The sequence below is a fragment of the Petromyzon marinus genome, chromosome 40, assembly GCF_048934315.1.
Source record: "Petromyzon marinus isolate PM22_M1 ecotype Great Lakes invasive population chromosome 40, UKy_Petmar_22M1.pri1.0, whole genome shotgun sequence".
In the NCBI taxonomy this organism is placed as follows: Eukaryota; Metazoa; Chordata; class Hyperoartia; order Petromyzontiformes; family Petromyzontidae; genus Petromyzon; species Petromyzon marinus.
The window spans coordinates 8,835,275-8,856,344 of NC_133706.1; the positions used below are offsets into that span (position 1 = coordinate 8,835,275).

The 21,070-nt window shown below is 47.9% G+C and overlaps 1 protein-coding gene across 2 annotated transcripts in view; it reads left to right on the plus strand.

Annotated features, from left to right (window-relative positions):
* LOC116950792 (protein ENL-like) overlaps positions 1-14,317 on the plus strand; it is a 54,462-nt gene extending 40,145 nt beyond the window's left edge. For both annotated transcript variants that reach the window (XM_032968861.2, XM_076073082.1), the window contains 3 exons: positions 18-93; positions 7,268-7,339; positions 8,840-14,317. In XM_032968861.2, the coding sequence (XP_032824752.2) occupies positions 18-93; positions 7,268-7,339; positions 8,840-8,971 (280 nt within the window). In that variant the 3' untranslated portion in view covers positions 8,972-14,317. The remainder of the gene's footprint in view (positions 1-17; positions 94-7,267; positions 7,340-8,839) is intronic.
* Positions 14,318-21,070: the final 6,753 nt, after the last annotated feature.

Sequence of the window (21,070 nt, forward strand, 5' to 3'; positions counted from 1 at the left end):
GTGCGGATGTTCTGCAGGTCCAGCGAGCTCAGCGACAGCGAGCACAGCTCGGATGCATCGCCCGCACCGCCTATCCTCCGCCATGCCAACAAGGTACCGTCCCCTCCTCCTCTCCCCACACAGTCCCCTCCTCTCAGCTCACCTACCCCTCCTCTTAGCTCATCATCGTCTCCTCTTAGGTCACTGTCCTCTCTCACTTCATCGTCCCCTTCGTCTCAGCTCACCTTCCTCTCAGCTTACCGTCCCCTCCTCTCAGCTCACATTCCCCTCCTCTCAGCTCATCATATCCTTCCTCTCAGCTCATCATCCCCTTCCTCTCAGCTCACCTTCCCCTCCTCTCAGCTCACCATCCCCTCCTCTCAGCTCACCGTCCCTTCCTCTCAGCTCACATTCCCCTCCTCTCAGCTCACATTCCCCTTCCTCTCAGCTCACATTCCCCTTCCTCTCAGCTCACCGTCCTTTCCTCTCAGCTCACCTTCCCCTTCCTCTCAGCTCACCGTCCCCTCCTCTCAGCTCCCCTTCCTCTCAGCTCACATTCCCCTCCTCTCAGCTCACCGTCCCCTCCTCTCAGCTCACTGTCCCCTCCTCTCAGCTCACCGTCCCCTCCTCTCAGCTCACCATCCCCTTCCTCTCAGCTCACATTCCCCTCCTCTCAGCTCACTGTCCCCTCCTCTCAGCTCACCTTCCTCTCAGCTCACTTTCCCCTTCCTCTCAGCTCACCGTCCCCTCCTCTCAGCTCACCGATGAATCCTCGCCAAGACAAAGCCCAGGTTTTGTCCGTGCTCATCATACGGCGGGCTTTTTTTTTCATAGCTGCCAAGCTCATGTGTCGCCCCGGCTGATGTAGCATACATGTACAACCCCGTTGTCAGTCCACTGCTAGATGGGGATGATGTATACAAGTTGGAATCTAAGATTACAATGGATTTTAACCTGCGGTGTAATTAGAAATGAAAAATTCCAATCTCACAGCCACTGTGCGTCCTCTAAATCACTGTTTCGGGTTTCTTTTTTATTAATCAAATGCATGCAAGGTGCTTCTTTTTTCATAGCTGCACGCAAGTATTTGCGGGCACTCTGCACAGTTCCACTAACGTGCGCTCGTCAATCCACCGCTGGATGGAGTGCCCCCCCCATGCCATGCAGGCCAAGGGGCTTATTTGAGGATATTTCACCTCGCTGGTCGGCACCACCGGTTGGTGAAGGAAGGGATCATAGGCGTTCCACACTTCACGTGGCCTTCCAGTGCTCATTGCCTGGCACAAAGCACCATGCCGACTTCACTGCCACTTAGTGGCGAATGGCGGTTGTTGTTTTTCGTGGTTCCTACCGGTGTCTGCAAAAAAATCTTTAGAGATGGCCGGATGGCTTCGACTGCTCCAGTCGCATAAATATATAATTATGAATATCCTGTGGATAAAATTGTCCCTGCATTTTGGAACATTGAATTTCGACTACTGGGTCAGGATTTCATCCCCTGGTTCATTCCTGGTTGCATAACCTGTTGCCTCACTCGTGACAGATTAAATTAAAGTCTCGCTGTTGGCGCGGGGTCACGTGGTTGAAACTGCTTTAAACAGGGCCCACAGCTCAATCCACCCAAGCCCATGTGTTTATTTGGATTTAGTAAGATTTTTTTTTCTCAATGAGCTGCTTACGTTTACAGTCAACTTTTGTTTATCCAGGGTGGGGGGGAGGGGTAATTGGGAGGAGCGGGTGGTGGCCCAGATAAAACGAACGTGGATAAAACAAAGCACATGTAAATCAGGCTATACAAATGTATGTATTACTCACCTACAAAGACTGTGTGCGAATAGGTAGATTGTGCCATATGTTTTCATGGATTTTGAAAGTAATCAAGTTTTACTTGCTGATGTGTTTGCTGTTACATGTGCACTCAGTCATGGACCCTCTACGAGTGAGGAGCAGCTCATATTCAAACCAGCATGTGTACAAAAATCGTTCATTTGTATTTTTTGTAAGCTCTGTTAATCCATAACACAGATAATCCAGAGTTAACTTACATGGCTGTCTTGTACAACATAATGACATGGCTATAGTGTTAGTGGCTATATTAAATTCAAATTATTATTGTGGGAATGAGTAACCTTTTTTTATTATGAATTTTTTTTGGTGATTTGCTTACCTTTACTTTGCACTTCTATCGTGCCTTTGTAATGTTTATTGATGTAACTTTCTGACCCGCCCCTACTGGACATCTGTGAAAAAGAGCGTTGTAGCTCATCAGATTCCTCCGGTATAAATCAAGATTCCGATTTTAGATTTTCTTTTGACAATTTTGGGGTTTTTAGTAGCATCAACATGCATAAGTATTGCTATTTGATGTGCCGATTTTATAGGGGTATATAAACAATGCCCTATATTTACACAGGAAATCCTTACCACGTCTCAAGGCGTTTCCCATTGCGGTGGTCTCTTCCATTAATGTTTGGCACATGGTAGGAAATCCAACACAGATAGATTCAAGAATCCAATGCTGTGTTGTATATCTTGTTCATCTTGCAGCCCATACCTACCACACCTGGCATGCACAGGCAGTCTCCCGTACAAGTACTAACCAGGCTCAACCCTGTGTAGCTTTTGAGATCTGACAAGACCGGGATGTATTCATGCGGATTTGTGATCGTGGGCAGGAATCTTTGGACTCTGATATTCCATTGAGATATTAAATAAAAACTCAACACCTTCAACACCGCCCCCACCACCGATTAGCTCGGTTGGCTACGTACAAGTTCAACATACATACATTAAAAACTTGGCCTTAAAAGGCAAAACTATATAAAAGGTGACGTTTCAGGCTAATGACCCTTATTTATTGAGATGTGTCATTTGCAGAGTGAGCCCTGACCAAAAACATCCAGGATATATAAAAACACACATTTACACGTGCTCCTTCCTGTATACCGTCACCAATCTAAAAACACACCGGTGAAGCGAATGATTGGCGATTTGTACGGTTCCATTCGCCGCGTCTGTTCAGCGTGAGGTTTGACCTCGCCACAGCTCACGGAGGTGGACTAGTCCTGACTGCACTGTGACTCACAATGGAAGGATGGAGCATGGGTCTGGCCCTAGGGACTTGGGAGAAGAGTGAATTAAACAAGAGTGGGGAGGGAATTCGTATTGATCCCTGGGTCGATTCCTCATCATGCGTCTCTAATTGTGTTTATCTGTTGCTTGTGTCTTTTCTAGCGTTTGACGGAGAGTTTGGGTGCGCTACGCGCAACGTGTACAGCATTACTACGGGGGTGTTACAAACTCTGTTGTGTAAACTTGCATAACAATGGTGGATAATGTCAGCGTTTGTTTTCCATTGTTTACTTATCTAAAGTAAGGAAAATGTTTTTCAATCTGGCCCGGTACTGAGGAGGGTCAGATCACTCACTGAGCTGGCTGTACTGAGAGAGAGCCTGTGTTCTAATCTGTCGTGCCACCCATAATTAAACCATGTGTCTTGAGTTTTATGGTCTCAGCCTGCTCACTGATGATTGCATGAAAAAAACATCATTCGTTTTTTTCACAGTGCAATCTAGTAAAAAAAATAGCAACTGTGAGAATTACCAAAAATGGTCATGCACTGAACATCACTTAAGAGAGCAGGGCTGCATTGAAAAGTACAGCGACCCGAGAATGAATAGGGGATCACTTGAAGGGATCTCAGAAGGAATTCGGGAATTATCTCCTTTCACATGCTGTGCTCTGTTAAGGGGTGGTGCACGACTCCGCCAGAGTTTCAAATGGACAATGTAGGTCCCATAACATGATGCCAAATAGCGCAATCGTGAATAACACTGGCGAGAGACGATCATTTAATATAAAAAGTGAATTTAATAATTAAAAATGTGGATCAGATATGCAAGGCGCTCAAAGTGCCGTACATTGGCATGTATACCATCAACTGACCTGCGTAGTTTGCAAAGTGATACCCAATGTATAGTCTATTTTGATGATAGATCCACCACGTATTTATATGAATAACATTGTCCACCTTTACGACAGCTGATCCAAAGCCGTGGTCATGTACACAGGTAGAGTAATAGCGCATGTGACCCGTAGTCACAAGGAAAATTAATATAGCGTAAGACAATGATGAATTAAATTAAATTACTTCAAATGCCATGCCATGACCCGGTGAATAACATGCTGCACAATCGATAGTTATTGCATATATGGGATATTTGAAGGTATTACAACCCTGTTGGTCAGACATTTCCAGTTATTTTTTTGCAGTAAATTAATCTGTTTAATTGTCCTTTTTTCCAATGCTATTCCAATTGAGCTATATTTATCATTCCTTGAAACGATGTATCCTTTCAGAACTCTCGCCAGAACAATGCCTTACCCTCCCCCCCTGCAGATTAGAGAAGGGAAGGAGATATCAGAGAACTACTTCTGGTATCCCTTCAAGTGACCTTTTTCATCAACACATACAGGGACCGTTTTATGACACTCCCTGCCACAGAATAAATCTTCCATTAAATGAACGTGAAAACCAAATTTTAATTGAATTTGATGGGGTTCATTGGTTACCGGGCTGAAACCAATCAACTCGCTGCACTTGAAAGCCCGGTCTAAACCAATTTCAAACCCAGGGATCTCAGTGGTGACCTCTTTATACAATATATTCCCATTCAGGCCCCCCGCAGCGGGCCATCAGAGAATTAGTGCTTAATGTGACATCACAGAACTCACGTAAAGTCACTTCCTCTGGCCTAGATTATCCATTTCAGCAATATACATGGTAGGTGCCCAGCAATCACATTTTCATTTGTTCATTCTCAGAGCCAGATAAGCGAATTAAATGAAAACTCACATCTGATATGATCCGATGTTTTGTGTGTGTGTGAAGTCAGTATCTTCGTGTTTTCTTGCCATTGATCATTAGATTGTTATCTCTGAACCACTTTTGTACATTATTAAATATCTATGGATTTCAACGGTCAGATAAGTAACTGCTTTCACGCTATAGTAGAGGATTGTATCATTAGCATACTGATTAATATTGAAATATATGCATGGTTTTGGTGTGTGGTGAGAATTGAGACCAAATGGGAGCCAAGTATAGAGCCTTGGGGAAGCCCCATTTGTGATTTCAGAACTAATTTGAAGTCACTTCCTCTGGCCTAGATTATCCATATGAAGCAATTGGCGGGACCCCGGGGTCCCATCACTGCCCCAGGGTGGGAAAACCCGCGTAGCGACACGAGTCTCGCCTTACCGACAACACAACTAGTGTCAATCGATTGGCCTCGTCGAGAGCTACTCGGGGCACTAAGTTTCATAAAAAGTTGAAAAATTACATAAACATGTTAAATTCACTGCCTGGGGGGCGGGCTCGCCTAGGCAAGGAAGCTGAGGATCGACGGCTGACCGGAGGGCGTTGTCGCCGCGCGCGACTGCGGGCGGACGCCCCCCTGGCTTGCGTTTGGCCGGTGGGGTGGCGCCCATCGTGTCGATCGCCGCCTGCTGGCGCTTGTTGGCGCGAGTCTGGGCGGGCGGCGCGTTGCTGTCAGGATCACGAGTGGGCGAACTGAAAAATAATAATAATTATTGACCTGATTTTTGCGGGACCCCGGGGTCCCCCCAAATGATTCACATGAGTAACACATTTTAGATGCCTGGCAATCTTTTTTGTTTATTGATGGAAACAAATTACCGCCTGCCAGTGAGGTCGGACTTTAACCTTCGCTTAATGCATCAGGACCTAGTCCGGATGATTCTAGTTGTGTCGTGCCGCAGCATTCGATCCACATTATCACAAGCCTTACTGGCATCTATAAATATTTCTCCGCTAATCTGACCTTGGTCCATAGCACACTATATATCATACGTTACTTTCAGCAGGCTGGTTATTGCAGATTGCTTTGGGCGATAGCCGGACCTAAACTAATTTAGAAAGGAACACTGAGTATAGAAGTCCATTCGTTTATAATTTACAAACATCTTCAAGACTTTAGACAACACAGTGATATTGGCCGATAGTTAAACATTGGCAATTTCTATCCAAATTTAAAACCGAGAATCACCTTTGCCAGTTTCCAGACAGCTCTAAATATGCGTGAATTTAACAATTGATTAAGTAAATCAGGCAGTGGATAACAGATTTGGAGCTGTGACATATTCCAGTTCAAGTTTATGTTTGTTAGATTTAAATTCAATGCTACTTGCAGCATAAGTGTAATATTTGTCTGGTGATGGCACGCAGTTTATAAAATAACCCTTGATACATTGTGAAATGGTTATTTGAATTACTGGGAGTAATTGACTGTTTTGTTTTGGCAAACTATTTCTAATATATTAGTGTTCTGCACAGGATAAAGTATATACTTTTTTGTTTTCAAACAATTTCCGGCAGTCAATTAAGTAGGTTTTCAAAATTTTATTCACACACACTACGTGCCAAACACTTCACGAATGGAATTGGCCCAACATCCAAAAGCTTTTTGTCTGTAAATCTTAGTTTTGAACCCAAGATCTTTGTTTTGCCGGCTGGGTGCTGTCACTGAGCTGAGGCGCCACCACGGGGCACCACGGTGGCTAGGAGATGTTAACTACCTCCCCTGGTATGCACGAGGTCGTGGGCTCCATCCCGACCCTGATGCCTGCTGTATATTTGGAGTTTGCGTGTCTCTCTCCCCATGGTCGTGTGGTTTTTCTCCGGGCCCCCCAGTTTTTCCCTCCACATGTAGAATCGGCATGCTTTTAGAGTATTTGGCTGCTTTATATTTCCACGTGATAAGCTACTTCATTGAGCTCTCATTTGTGGCCAAGTCGCTTTGGAAAAGAACTATGTAGCTCAGTGGGCCTTACCTGGAAAAATAAAAATAGTATATTGTACATGATATCAGCCCTGAGTCACCAGGGTACCTTGACTTTGTCATTCATGAAGTCTCAAACTCGCGTTGGACAGACAAACCCGAACTACAAGATGAGCGACATTAATTGTTCGTGTTGCTGTCTTCTTGTAATGTTTGAGCTTCTTTCGCACCGTACGTAGCCAAACCTGCTAATCGGAGGTGCGGGGGGAAAGAAGAAAAAAAGAGAAATGATGAGCGACTGAGTACATAGCAGCAGCCGCAAAGTGTCATTTAGCTTAGGCATGTGGTGCTTGACGAGCAAATCGCGAAATGTATGCGCGTCACGGATTGTTTTATTTTTATTATTGTACGAGCGCGTCGTGCACGAGCCGATCGTCACGTCCGCCGCCGTCTCTGTCCTCCCTGACCGCCGTCGCGGCTGCGTGCAGGCCTACATGGAGGAGCTGGTTCGGCTACACCGCAGGCTCATGATGCTGCGCGAGAGGAGCACCCTGCAGCAGGTAAAACCCTCTGCTCGGTCCCCTCGCTCGTAGGCACTTCACCTGCATATGCAGCGTCTTCAAGAGCTGCCATTGTAATGGTCAGCACACTGGATGTGTGCCACGGTGGTGAGATGTTAACTACCTCGCCCTGGTATTCAGGAGGCCGTGGGTTCGATCCCGACACTGATGCCTCTATATTTGTAGTGTGCATGTTTTCCCTGTGGTTGCGTGGATTATTTTCCGGGTCCTTTGGTTTTTCCCTCCACATTTAGAATCGACACGCATTTAGGGTATTTGGCTGATATCAATTTACACGTGTTAAGCCACTTGATTAAGCTATCATTTGTGACCAGGTCGCTTCTGAGAAAGAGCCGTATAGCTCAGTGTGGTACCTTACCTGGTAAAATAAAAATAGTTGAATAGTTTGAAATAGTTGAACGATCCGTGGGGTGACTTTCTGAAATCCCCCCCGACCCCGCCCAACTCCGCCTTCCCAGCAGTATGAATGGGTTCATCACAGTTAAGTCGATTGCCAAGCCACGTGCGGCGGGGTAAAGTGTGGGTTCGTCCACCTATCACACCTGGTCAACACAGAAGAGTAGACCAAATACCATCGAGTTTGCTCAAGGGTAGGCTCTTTCTCCCAGCAGGGGTGTGAGCACTCGCACGGCTGTACCTTCACGCTTTATGTAGCATCTTCGGCGTTTGTCGTTGGCCTCGACCCATCGGCTGTCATCACGTAGCGGCGTGGCCTGCTTGGACACACTTTTCTTAACAGTCAATATGATGCCGATAGCCTGTTTGTTCTCAGCCCCGCGTGGTCGTCCGTCTGTCTAGCAGATGCCAGCCCGAGTACAGAATTAGTGACGAAACTTGTATATATATAAAAAACGGCAGTGGCAGTATTAATGATGAAAGTGGGTGGATATTTTGTTTTATGCTTGATACATTATGCTAAATCAGAATAATTAAACTGGAGGAATCCGATGAGCTATGAATTTCTTTTTCACGGATGTCCAGTAGTTTTAAACAGAGTGCCAGCCAGAGGAGGGGACACACCTGAGAGTACGATCGCTGCGGAGATGGAGCGGTGAGATCAGCTAGAGCTAGGTGGATTGTTGCATTGCGAGATTGTGAGACACCGATGACTTGGGGAAGCGTTCATCCACTAGTTGACAGAGCACAGCTGATGATGATGATGACTGTGGGGAGCGGGGGAGGGTCGCGGTTAACGTGCCGCACTATGAAACCGGCAACCCGAGTTCGATTCCCGCTCACGGCCAACACCAATGACGATTATTTAAACCGATCATAGGCCTCCCCTAGGTCAACTCAGCCTCAAATGAGTCCCTGGTGTATGGTGTGTAAACATCACCACTGGGGAGACAAAGGTGGCATGGTGTTGGCCACCCATCTCGTGTGCTGTGCCAGCCGTCATAGGTGCTCGCTAACATAACTTTCCCCAACAGTCTGATCAGGCTATACTGGCGATCTTTGTCTTTGCATGGGGTGCCACAGGTGGTGAATCTCATCGAAGAGACGGGACACTTCCAGGTGACGAGCACCACCTTCGACTTCGACCTCTTCTCCCTCGACCAGGCCATCGTGCGCAAGCTGCAGAGCTACTTGGGTCCCACCGAGGCCGTGTGACCCTCGACCCTCCCCCCCCCATTACTCCAGCCCCCACCCTGACCCTCCCGCTCCCTCGCCCGCATGAGGCCGCCCCGCGTGGTCACCGTTGCCTCTGTTCCACTGGGCAACCGAGCCAGCCCTGTCCCGTGGCTCACGAGGCACCAGGTCATTTTTCCACTGCAGAATCCGAGCGGCGCATCTTGCGTCGCGTACAACGAGCGAGTCGAGACACGCTTTGTAAATGCCGCCGTGACCTCGCAGCGTGTACCGGCTCACCTAACGCTGAACCTGGCCCTGCTTGGCCACCCCCCGAGCCTGATCCAGATGTCCTGAGGCTAGCGTATCCCAGTTCGCCCATGGCTTGGTGCGCCAAACTGCCGGTGGAAACCCTTCCCGTACCGTGGCTCGGCTCGGATGTGCCGCTGGAAATTGGGGTACAAATTGCCACTCTTGGTTCCGGTTTTAGAAACGAGATACAATTCTGCCTTTGGCTCTTGGGGTCTGAAATGGCGCGCGCAGGCGGTTTAATGAAACACTTGCAATGCTGGCGGGAGTTACTTCGTCGAAGCTGCTGCCACCAGATGGCAGCATGGGAGAGAGAGCGAGCGTTAGGATTTTAAGAATGCTACGAAGAAGCTAGGGTGGAGCTGTGCACACGGATACACTTCCACCGATGACCAAATCGATGTCAGGGTTGAGCCTGGATCGTGCTTGGGCGGGTGACCACCATGCACAACGGGTTCTTGTAGGCATCTGCGTGGCGGCCCGACATAACGGTCAGCGCAGGGCAGTGCGGCAAAATGCGTCGAACCGTGCTTTCGTGCTCTCGCCTCTACGCGCACTCCCTTCTGCAACCGACGCTGGATCAGCGTCGTGAAGTGTGGCCAAATTGCCCTCAAGATCCGCACAACAACCGGCTGTTACACGCTGCTTCTCATGCTACCATCTGGTAGCAGAAGCTCTGGTGAAGTGACTTCTGCCAGCATGTTGGTAATCGTGTGGATTTTTCTCTTTGTCTCCTCTCCGGTTTTTCCCTCCAGATTTACCAACGTGAGTTTAGAATATTTGGCTGCTATAAATTCCCACGTGATGACCAGCCACTTGGTTGAGCTATCATTTGTGGCCAGGTCGCTTCTGAAAAATAGCTATACAGCTCAGTGGGCCTTACCTGGTAACGTAATAAATTGTTTAGGTGAGTTAATAGCGGTCGCCTTCCAAATTGCCGGGTCGCGCCCGCACGGGCCACCTGCGTGCGGGACAAGGTGAAGCGACGAGTTTAATTTGCCGTGTTGGCAGAAGCTGCTCCGGTGAAGTAACTACCGCCAGCATTGCAATGTTCACAGCGAGCGCCCCTCCGCCTTTCCAGTCGCCGGATCGCCTGCAACGCGTCACCTCCGTGCGGACAAGGTGATGGGGTGAAAAAAAATATTTTATTTTCCTCTTCAAAAGCAGAGCCGCGAGTGGCAGCCGGGCGGTGAGACGAGCCCCCACGGGCTCGGGAGCTCTTATTTATTTTGTTTCGTTTTTGTTTTTTTTGTCAACGCCGTTTGTAGCCGTGTGCGTGCGGTTTGCACAGCCCGTGTCTGCATGCGGGGGGCGAGGGGGGCGACGTGTTCGTCAGCTCGACCCTCGATCACCCCCACCTACCCCCCCACCTACCCCCCCCCCCCCCCGGGTTAAAGTAAAGCGGGCCGCGTTTATTTTCTGACGCGCGTGTCGGGCGGTGGGGTTATTTTGATTTCAGCTGTAGCCGTGTTGTGTTTTCGCCGTTAAAAGAGAAAACTGAAGTGAATCGTATAGACTTATTAAAGGGCTCTGTGCCAACGCTGCGGGCACGTGTTCCGAAAGGCACCACCACCACCACCACCCCCTCGCTGCCCTTGCCGCGGGGGGTACCGGCGAACGCCTGGTAAGTGGGAGCGCCGCACTCGCGCCCTTTTCCTGTGCAATACGGAGCAGACCTGTGTAAGAGATGGAGAGAGGTGCGCCGCCAGCCCCTTCCAAATCGAGCCCCAGAAACGAATCGCTGTCGCCCGTCCGCGTCTCCCGCAAAGTGCCCGAGTTGACACTTTCGGCTGCGATGAGGCTGCAGCTCATTTGACTCGCTCAGTTTCGGGAGGTGGTGGGTTTCAACGTAAGTGCAGGGCGTGCCGCGCGTTCCGCTGATTGGAAAGCCCTCGCCGGCGCCCCGCGCGCCAAATTGAAATTGAAAACGAAGCGAGCGCACGCATGCACGGGCGGTGGAATTGGGTGGCGGTTAAGTGTACTCCTGCGTGGGCTTTTGGCGGTTGTGCCGCGTTTCTTAGGCGAGTTCGACCAAGTGTTGTTCCTCACGGTGTTCCGACGGTTTTTTTTTGGAACCGAAATGAAGAAGCGGCCCCTGGCAGGTGAAGGAAAACGTCGGACGCTTCGCGCGGTACAAACCGAAATCGCATCCGAGAGCTAAACTGCACGCCCGCGAAAGCCTACGCAGTTGTTTGTGAACTTGGATCTGTCCGTCGTGCTTGCAGCAGGGGGCGTTGCGCCGTTACAATGTCGTCCCCATCCACGCCATCCCCGCCGTGGGCAGGGAGGTCCACAGGTAGGAAGCACAGTCGAGGCTTGATCCTACATAAGGTGTACATAGTTTAATTTATATCTGCTGACAACGATGTTAAAAAAAAACCCGAGGCACGCTTACGGCTGGACGGTCCAGCTTGCCCGCGGGCTTCGCGTGGCCTCGCTGAGCTTTGCTGTCTGTTGCGCAAGGCGCATTGTGTTTTTGGGCAAACGGATCTGTTGTGCAGACGAGTTTATTTTCTTTGGTGTTTGGGAATTCTGGGGTTCCTGAGCGACACTTGGCGGGGAATTCTAAGTTTCCCACAGAATGATGCGTTTTGTTATTTTGCTTTTCCACGTTTTTTTTGTCTTGCTTCATTATTTTTACGTCTCAAAGTGAAACTTTTGTCACAGCTGAGAGTTAATAATGTTTGGTGTCGCGTATAAAGGTATCATTTCTGAGTTCATCACTGTGTGCTGTGTGCACGGGAGAAACCTTGACAACCCTCCTCGTGTTACGCCCTTACTGCAGACGATTAGGTTACTGTCTCATGTGAATTACTTTAAATTTAACTATGACAAATGGAAACACTGCACCATGTGTACCACGACAAAATAAGCAGAAAATCTCCATGCACAAATAGCCAATGGGCGGTGTGTCGTCTCCATTTGGCTGCCGTGAATCCATGCCACAAGGACCAATCTAAAATTTGGCTATGATTGAATTACAATAGGGGCATTCCACTGTGTTATGATGCTCATAGGAGTTACATCTAACAACGTCTTCTTCATATTACTCATTAAGAATGTTTAATAATCATGCACACTTACCGACGAATATCTGCTGTAATAAGTCGGGGGTCGAGTGGTGCAGTGGCTCGCGTGCTTACGCGATGGACCTGGCTACCTGCCATGGCTCTCATCAGTGGCATATGACATTCAGGACCCCCACGACACACTCGTCAATAACACTGTGGCCTTAAAATAAATATTATATACATAACTGCCAACGTTTCGGTAACGAGACGTGGCCAGTGTTAAAATATTTTTTTTTTTAAAAATCTTTATTTTTACCATGTGAGGCCCACTGAGCTATACAGCTCTTTTTCAGAAGCGACCTCGCCACAAACGAAGTGGCTTATGTTCAAATTTAGAGCAGCCAAATGCTCTTCAGCGCATGTTTCTTAATGTGGAGGGGGAATACCTGAAGGACAAATCGACCCGGCAACGGTGAGAACATGCAAACTCTAAATATACAGCAGCGGTCAGAATCACGACCTCAGGGCGAGGCAGTTAACATCTCGCCACTGCGGCCGGGTCCCAGTGTTGTTGACGAGCGCGTCGAGAGTTTTTGTTAGTTGTGCTTGCGTGCCACTGCGTGGTTATACAAACCCCCATGGACAGACACCATGTGAGGCTTCACCCAGCGGTGGACAAAGGACTTAACGTTTGTCGATTAAGGAACACTTCACCGGACCGTGTAATTTAAAAAAATTGCAATAAAAGTTAGTTGTATTAAATGCGCAGGTCTCACAGCGGGGAAAACCCGGGATAAAGGTTTATTACAGCCTCAAGGTACGTCTGAACAACTCTGAACTTAGTTTAAACGAGCTGAAATTATTCCGAAATTATTATTATCATAGCCCGAAACGAAGAGCGTCACGAGGTACGCACAACTTGGAAAAACGAACGCAAATCCGGGCACTGTCGCGGGAAAAGGGGACAGGTCTGACCCGTAATGCAGTTGGGAGTTGCCCCAGCGCCGTTCATTCCGGTTAGCACGGTTGGCTACGCACAGTGCGAAATAAGTTTCGGCGTACGTGTGCGCCCGCCCGCCCGCCCGTCCATCCATCCATCCATCACCAGCACGGTGACACATTGACAATGAAGGGGAGCACGAGAGGAAAACGTTGCATTTCGTCCGGGGTTGGCCGGAAAACGCGCGCGGGCGCTGTCGTGTTTGCGTCGCGATTGCGCACGCCTGGCACGCGTCTCGCTGTTAGTGCCACACTTGACTTCCAGAGCGAAGTTGCATTATTTATATCCCCCCCCTCCCTCCCCCTGCCACTTAAGGCTGTCAAGCAAAGAGAATTTCGCAAATAGATTGCCGCGATAAATCAACTTGGTATTGTAACTTCTCAACGGGTTTGCTTTTATTCCCACCCCTGTTTAATTTGATGCGCCCTTTGGCAACGCGGCAGGAGGTAAATCTCTTCATTACTTTATTCCATTTCACCTGTGCGTGGGTGCTACCGCTGTTCGCTGTACATTTTTTTTTAATATCCCCTAAGAGGACGTACAGTAGATGTGCATGCGCCCAGGTGTTGTGCCGTCAATGCCACCATCAGTGTCGTGGCAAAAAAAAAAAATTGTGATTCCGTGTGCCATGACTCCTGCTAGGTACGTCTGCGCGTCCCTGTCACGATGACACTTTATTTAACACCGGTTTTGCGTCTCTCCCTTAACCCCACGATGCCCACCACTGCCATCACCGCCGCCATCACATCATCGTCGCTGCCACCACCACCACCTCTCCTCAGCCAAGACGCACGGTCTCTGCAGAGCATTCCAATCGTGTCCGTGCCGATCGGTCCATTTAAAACGCCGGTCAATTTCAGTTCTCGATTTGATCGTGTGAAATACGGAAAAGTTTAAAATAATGTAAAAGTGCAATTCTTTGACAATCCTTTGCGGTCGTTATTCCTACAGTTGTACAACCATTCGATTTAATTTTTTAAACAAAGTATATCTATATACACTGTAATGTATGTATGGAACATGCAGCGTCGTGTTGTTTATAAATGGTGGTATCACAACATCCCCTTCCTGCGTTGTCTGCCTTGTTTGTATTTTTGCCTGCTTGTCAATGGTGCCGCGTCGGTGTCACGATTTTAGACGAAAGATTTTCCATTCATAAGTCTAAGAAAGCGGTCCAAAACAGCATCTGTGTGGTGAGATTGTGAACAAGTGTGAATGGTGCACCTGGCAAAATTAGCTTCCCTTCCCTTCATTAATATTCATGCCCGCGTGGAAATTGACACTAACGCACAAGGTCGCGCACTCCACATTCCGCACCCTTCCCTCATTAATAATCAAAGAGCAGGTGACATCACTCAATATGCCGCACCCCTGCACAATAACCATGAAGGGATGACGTCACTCCACAAGCCGCACCCCTCCACAATAACCATTAACGGGTGACGTCACTCCACATGCGACAACCCCCCCTCATTAATAATCATGAGCTGGACAATTTCTCTATTGTATATTTCATATTTACTGCAATATACACCCGTCCTTGGACGGGCAAAAAAACTAGTAATTATTATTCTCATACCTGGAACGTATTCAGTGTGCGAAAGCAAATTTTACTCAATGGGATTATGAAGTCATTGGTGGCCAGACTGAGACCAGCAACTCCATTGCACTTGAGAACCCAGTTTAATTTCGAGTGTCTGAAAAACCTGGATTTGAACCCAAGTAATCAGCTCTGCTGATTCATCGCTGTGACGGCATGAGTACGCTGAGACACGTGCTCACCTCGTGTGATGTCTTCTCTTATTACTTCCTTTAGCAAGACTCTCACACTTTGTGGCTTCAACCCAGGCGCCTGCACTTCCAGCCACTCACTGTCGTCCACAGCAAACGAACAGCCAGTGCCGGATTCAACTCGTTGCGGGGCCTGTATCATATGTTATAAAGAGCCCCTAAATAAATAAATAAACACTTCACTATTAAAACACAGGTTTTTTACTTACACAGTAAAATAATTGTATATTTTCATTTGCTATACAGCCACAGGTAATACGACAAATCGCTAACCTTAGACACTCAGTCGTTCATAAAAGTTGAAGGTCAGTATAGTACTATAGTAATAGTGCAAGTGCAGAATCACTGAACCGGAATTGATAGCTTGAAAGCATTTAGCTCGGGGCCCTTGAAAGTGTGGATAATCCGGCACCGAGCTTTATTTATCAGTCCACTTCACATAGAGGGCCTCCCCCAGGCTACGAAGGTTGTCGCGCCTGTTTGACCATACTTCACGCTGGTCAGTACGGGTTGCCGATTGCGTGGAGCACAGGTGTACGATCTACTGGTACAACAATCGTTGTTGAGCTCTGCTGCCCCACCACTTAGCCCCGGAGTTTGACAACTCGTGTGTGCGTGGTGATTGCTCATCCGAGCACCGTCGGTCGGTCAGAGGCTGCAGTCAGCTGAGTGGTGGTGGTAATTATTCGGTGTCCTGCTGAAGTGCTGTAAAAGGTCTTCAGAGAGCGTGTGATTGGAGTGAGGTCGGTATGAGTAGATTGACAGACGGCTCACAATTATTGTACCTTGTGAAGTTGCAATTGTGAAAGGCAAAAATAATTCCGCTCCCGTAGTGGTAATAAATTAGAATATGTAAATCAATGTGTGTTAAATTAGCACCTTGAGGGATTAGTATTCATCAAGTGATGAAAGCCTTTCCGAAATAACACGAGTTATCCAACGTTCTCACGATTATTTGATCTCGCTTGTTTTCCTTAGTTCAAGTTTGTGGTTTTGTATTTTAAAAATAAATAATTATTGCTATATACATTTTTTTATTTCGCTTGTTACGGGGCATTTGACCAAAAACAATAGTAATTTTATTTATACCTTTCAGAAATTGAAAGGTATAAATAAATTGTATATCACTCCACAATTTAGGAAAAAATTGCGTGACACGCGTGACATTGTATTAGGCCTGAACCGCGGATCGCATTTCATGAAGCCACGGGGCAATTTCTTGAGTAGGGAATGATGTAAAGTCACCTTCAACGTGAGTCATTTTTCTAAGTGAGTGATATGAAGGCTCCACAAATTATAAGAACAACCCCGCGAGTGTGTGCACGCGTGTTGATGCGCGTACGTGTGTGTGTGTATCCTCGTGTGTGTCTGTGTGTGTGCGGAGTGGTAGTGTAGCTGTTAGCGCGCTGCTCTATGAACCTGGCGACCCGGGTTATATTCCCGCTCACGGCCAACACCAGTGATGATTATTATCTGAACCGGTCCTGGGCCTCCCCTAGGTAGACTCAGCCTCAAATGAGTACCTGGTGCGGTGTGTAAACATCGTCACTGGGGAGACAAAGGCGGCCGGGCGTGGTGCTAGCCACCCCACCTCCTCGTGTGCCGTGCCACCCTTCATAGGTGCTGCTACTCGCTGACGGCACTTGCCCGAGAGTCTGCTGAGGCTACATGGGGGATCTTTTTTTTTGGTGGTGGGGGAGGGGGTGCATTCCGGGCGATTCGGATGCAGGCGTTACGCAGTGAACGGGATAGACGTGGGGGGGGGGGGGTCTTAACAAAGGGAATAAACAAAGTCAAAGCAGGGCAAATGTCAAGGCAGGGGGACGTGGGCAGAAGATGCGAGGGCACTTTCACGTTGGCCGGGGGTGGTGTGAGAATGGCCACGCGGGATGTAATTCCACTGCAGCGCCTTTAATGACGCTCGTGGTTGTGATCAAGAAGCCCATTAGCCATGGGGCACGGGAGATTACAATGGGGGTGGTGGGGGGTAAAAGACATCCACAGACGCTCTCCTGTACTCCGGAGCCGCTAAACACAACCAATGTTTCCGTGGGGGTATTTATTTTATTATATTATAAAGATAGCAACGTAAACCAAAAGTGGGACCAACGACAGCGTGGATATTTTAGCGGAGAAAAGTGAAAACATTTTTTTAATCAAATCTGTTCGCGAATCTTTGGCGGGGGGGGGGGTAAAGAAATATTGGGAGTTTTTTTTTAATTTCGGAGGTTTTGTTTTAATTAGACGGCGACATCTCTTGAGTATTTCTCTCGCCGCTTCCGATGAGAAACGACGTGAAGGCCTGGAGGCGTTCGTGTTATTACAGTAATGTTATGGGGTTTTTTTTTACACGGCTGCCATGCCGTTTGGTTTTTGTTACATTCCCCCGTTGAGCTTTGTCGCATTTTCTTGTTTTTTTTTTATTTCTTTCTGATGGCGGCGTGCGGCCATTCACGAACAAGAGGTTTGTGATCCCACGATACCAAGTGTCCATATTCCTCCACGATAACTAATCACATTGAGTAATCTCTCGGTGGTGCTCTCATTGTAGTTGCCTGCACGACCGGTGGTCCGCTGAGGCCCTCCAGGTGGGTCACGGGCTGTGATGCAAATGGAGGTTGATCCGGAAGGAAATAATTTGGTGGCATTTTGTTTCGGGCATTTGTACATATTTACTTTTTTTCAAAATTTCATGAAAAAATTAAGTTGGCAAGCCAGTGGGAGGGAGTACGTACGTACGCTTAGAGCAGTACGTACGCACTCCCTGAAGCTTAATGAAGAACACTGCTCTCGAGGGGCTGTTGTAGTTTGCTCAAGTCGAGACCCTACTGCCAGCAGTGGTATGAGCAAGAAATTGCAGGGCTGCACCTTTACCCTATAATGCAACTGAAAAAAACTAACACTATTTAAACTGGTAAGGCCCACTGAGCTATCACATATCCCTTTTTCAAAAGGGACCCGGCCACAAATCATAGCTCAACGAAGTGGCTTATCAAGTGGGAATCTATCACAGCCAAATACTCTAAACGCGTGTTTCTAAATGTACAGGGGGAAAACCCAGATGACCCCGAAGCAAAATCCACGCCCCCACTGGGATACATGCAAATTTGAAATATACAACAGGCGTCAGGATCGGGATTGAGCCCACGACCTCCTGAATACCAGGTGAGGTAATTAACATCCCGCCACCGCAGCACCCTAACTCGACATTCCTCAGCTCTTTTCACACGAACGGCGAACGGTTGCTGACTTTCAGAGGGAGGCTCCTTCACCCCTATTCCAATGACAATCATTGTCATCATCATCGGCCATCCACTGCTGGATGGATGTCGATCACGTGGATTTTGTTTCGGACATCGCTTGCCGCTGAAGCCAGCCGTGGCCGGGAATCGAACTCGGGGTCGCAGGTTTAAGAGCGAGGTCCTGTTACCACTTCATCCCCACACCACGGCATGGCACGTCCATAACATGAGGTAGACTCTCCGTCCTGTGTGCGTATGGGTTGATATGGGTACTGGTTCGGCTCGTGAGATAAACACACACTTACGCTCCGATCACAATGTCCCTGGCTCACCCCGCTGCTGACTCAGCATAGACCCAATACGGTTCGTGCATTGCAGTTTGCGTTTGGGGTGACGAACGTGGCTCAGTTCCTTGTGCTGACCACAACACGCGGGCACCATTTCAGCCTTAATTGGCGCTCCCTAACAGCGCTGAGCCCCTGTGATCTGTGCGGCTGTACAGGTAAGAATTTTTCATAACCACGCGCAAATTAAACCGTTACTATAAATATATCCTTTCTGCTTCGGCGGATATGTAGCACGATTGAGGAGGAGTTAGGTATTTTTTTTTTTGCAAGATGAGATTGTTCGTTAATGGCATCAGTTTTTAATTGGTAAAACGAATTTTAAAAAAATTGAAATTTCGTAAAATGTGACCACAGCGACGTCTATGAAGTTAATTGGCGACGGCACCGATTGTTACATTTATAGATTGGGAGATAGATGATAGAATGTCTCCACCTCGAATTGAACTGCGGCGCTCAGCCCTGCGTGTGCGTGACGGGCATTGTTTTAGCGTCGCCGCACGCACGTGGCGCGCGCGTGCACGAGGCGTGCGCGTGCCAAATTTTGTGCGTGCGGCTATGACACAAACGCTTTATCACGATAAATGATGTTGCCGAATAATTTTTTGCTCAACAACAGCAGCGGCGGCAACAACAGACCTTGGTAATTGTGAAAGAATCATGCAACCACAACGGTGCATTCTCGTGCCTTTCTTGTTAGTATTTTATTAAATATACACATATATAAATAGAGGGTTTACAAAAAAAATGTCGTAATGACAGCTACACAGAAGTGGCGTGTTTAAATATCTAGAGCGTGTCAATGTTTAAATGAGTGTCCTTTTTGTCTTTCATATCGCAGGGACGTCCATTCAGCGCGCTGGTGGATTGATTTTGACGCGTGCCTTATTCACTCGGCGAAACATCCAGGGCGGTTTGAATGGGGACAAGGAAGCTGCTCCTCGAGTGTAAGAAGAATATCCATCATCATCATTTTGTTATGCACTGCTGGGTGAAGGCCTCCCCAAGCCAGTGCCGCGTATCGCGATCCCTCCGATGTAAATGACTCAATCGAGCTTCTCGGCACGCGAGCCGATTCCATCGCTCCATCTCCTCGGTGCGCCCGGTCTTCCCGGGAATCGTTCCATCTTTTGGCTGCCGCTCTCCCGTTACTCTTCGCCGTTCGGATATCGTCCCATCGGGATGAGGAAGTGCGCTGCCCCGTTCGCTTTTGTGAGCGCTTCGAGTGGCGGCCTGAATCGGGGGAGATCTTCCCCGGTCCACGCATTCCCCTCGGCGATGTTGTGCCCGGGATGTTCCCTCCACGCGTCGTGCCCGACGTTTTGCGCTCCCAAGCGGCGCGTGGAGCGAAACGTCGGACATCAATTCCGAGCAACACGCGGTGCAACCCGAATCTATGCCAGAGCTATCTAAGCACATCGTGCCCTACATGTCAACGCATACGCCTCTACCCGTAGCCATACACAGGGCCACGACATTTCATTGGTAAACTCCAGTTAAAATATAATGTACATACACCCAACATGTTTGTGGGGGAGAGTGGTGGCACATCGGTTAGCACGCGGCGTTGAACATGACAACCTGGTTGTAGTTCCCAGCCACGGCTAACATCAGAGGCGAGTGATGTCTGTATGTATGTGTTGAACTTATTTCGTACCATACGTAGCCAACCGTGCTGATTGCAGGTGCGGAAAACCACTTTTGCATGGGACCCCACCACCACCCTTCACCAACATCCAAAGACCAGAATGGCGAAGTATGGTCAAACAACCCCCTCCCCCAATTAGCAACACAGCATGTGGCAGTCTTTACAAAGCAATTGAGTGACAGAGAGCTGTACATACTAATTATTATTCTATTAATTAACACATTTGTGGGCAACTTTTTTCGTGTTTGCCCCGGATTTTAAAGACCCCCCCTCTTATTAAAGGGTCATGGAACAAGCGCTCGGAAATAGTTTTAACCAAGAGTTAATTGGCGTAACAAAGAATGTGTTTCTTTTATACATCGTAAATTAATGATGAGTCATCGTTGGCATAGTTTTCATCCCAAATTAATTATTCATCTTCGTCGTAATTCTGATTTCCCCCCCTCCCCCCCGTTATCATGAAATTGAGTTTTCTTCTACTCAATAAACTATATAGTAATTAAATTGGCGTTGGCATGATGAGTAGGTTTGTGAGCGAGCAATAGGAGAGTCATCAATTACTGCTTTGGAATTCAAATTATCTCTCGACCACCGTGGGCTTAGCTCTGTGTGGTTAGTCCAGGGATTCGGCAGGTTAAATAAAAAAAACGAAAACAAAAAAAAACACCCCTCAATATTTTCTTGGTTCTTTCGGTAAAGTCACGTAGAAGGGAAACAATAAACAAATATTTAAAAAATAAAACACTTTTTTCAAAATTTCTTGCTGTGGTTTTCACACCTGATGATGATTGCTTGT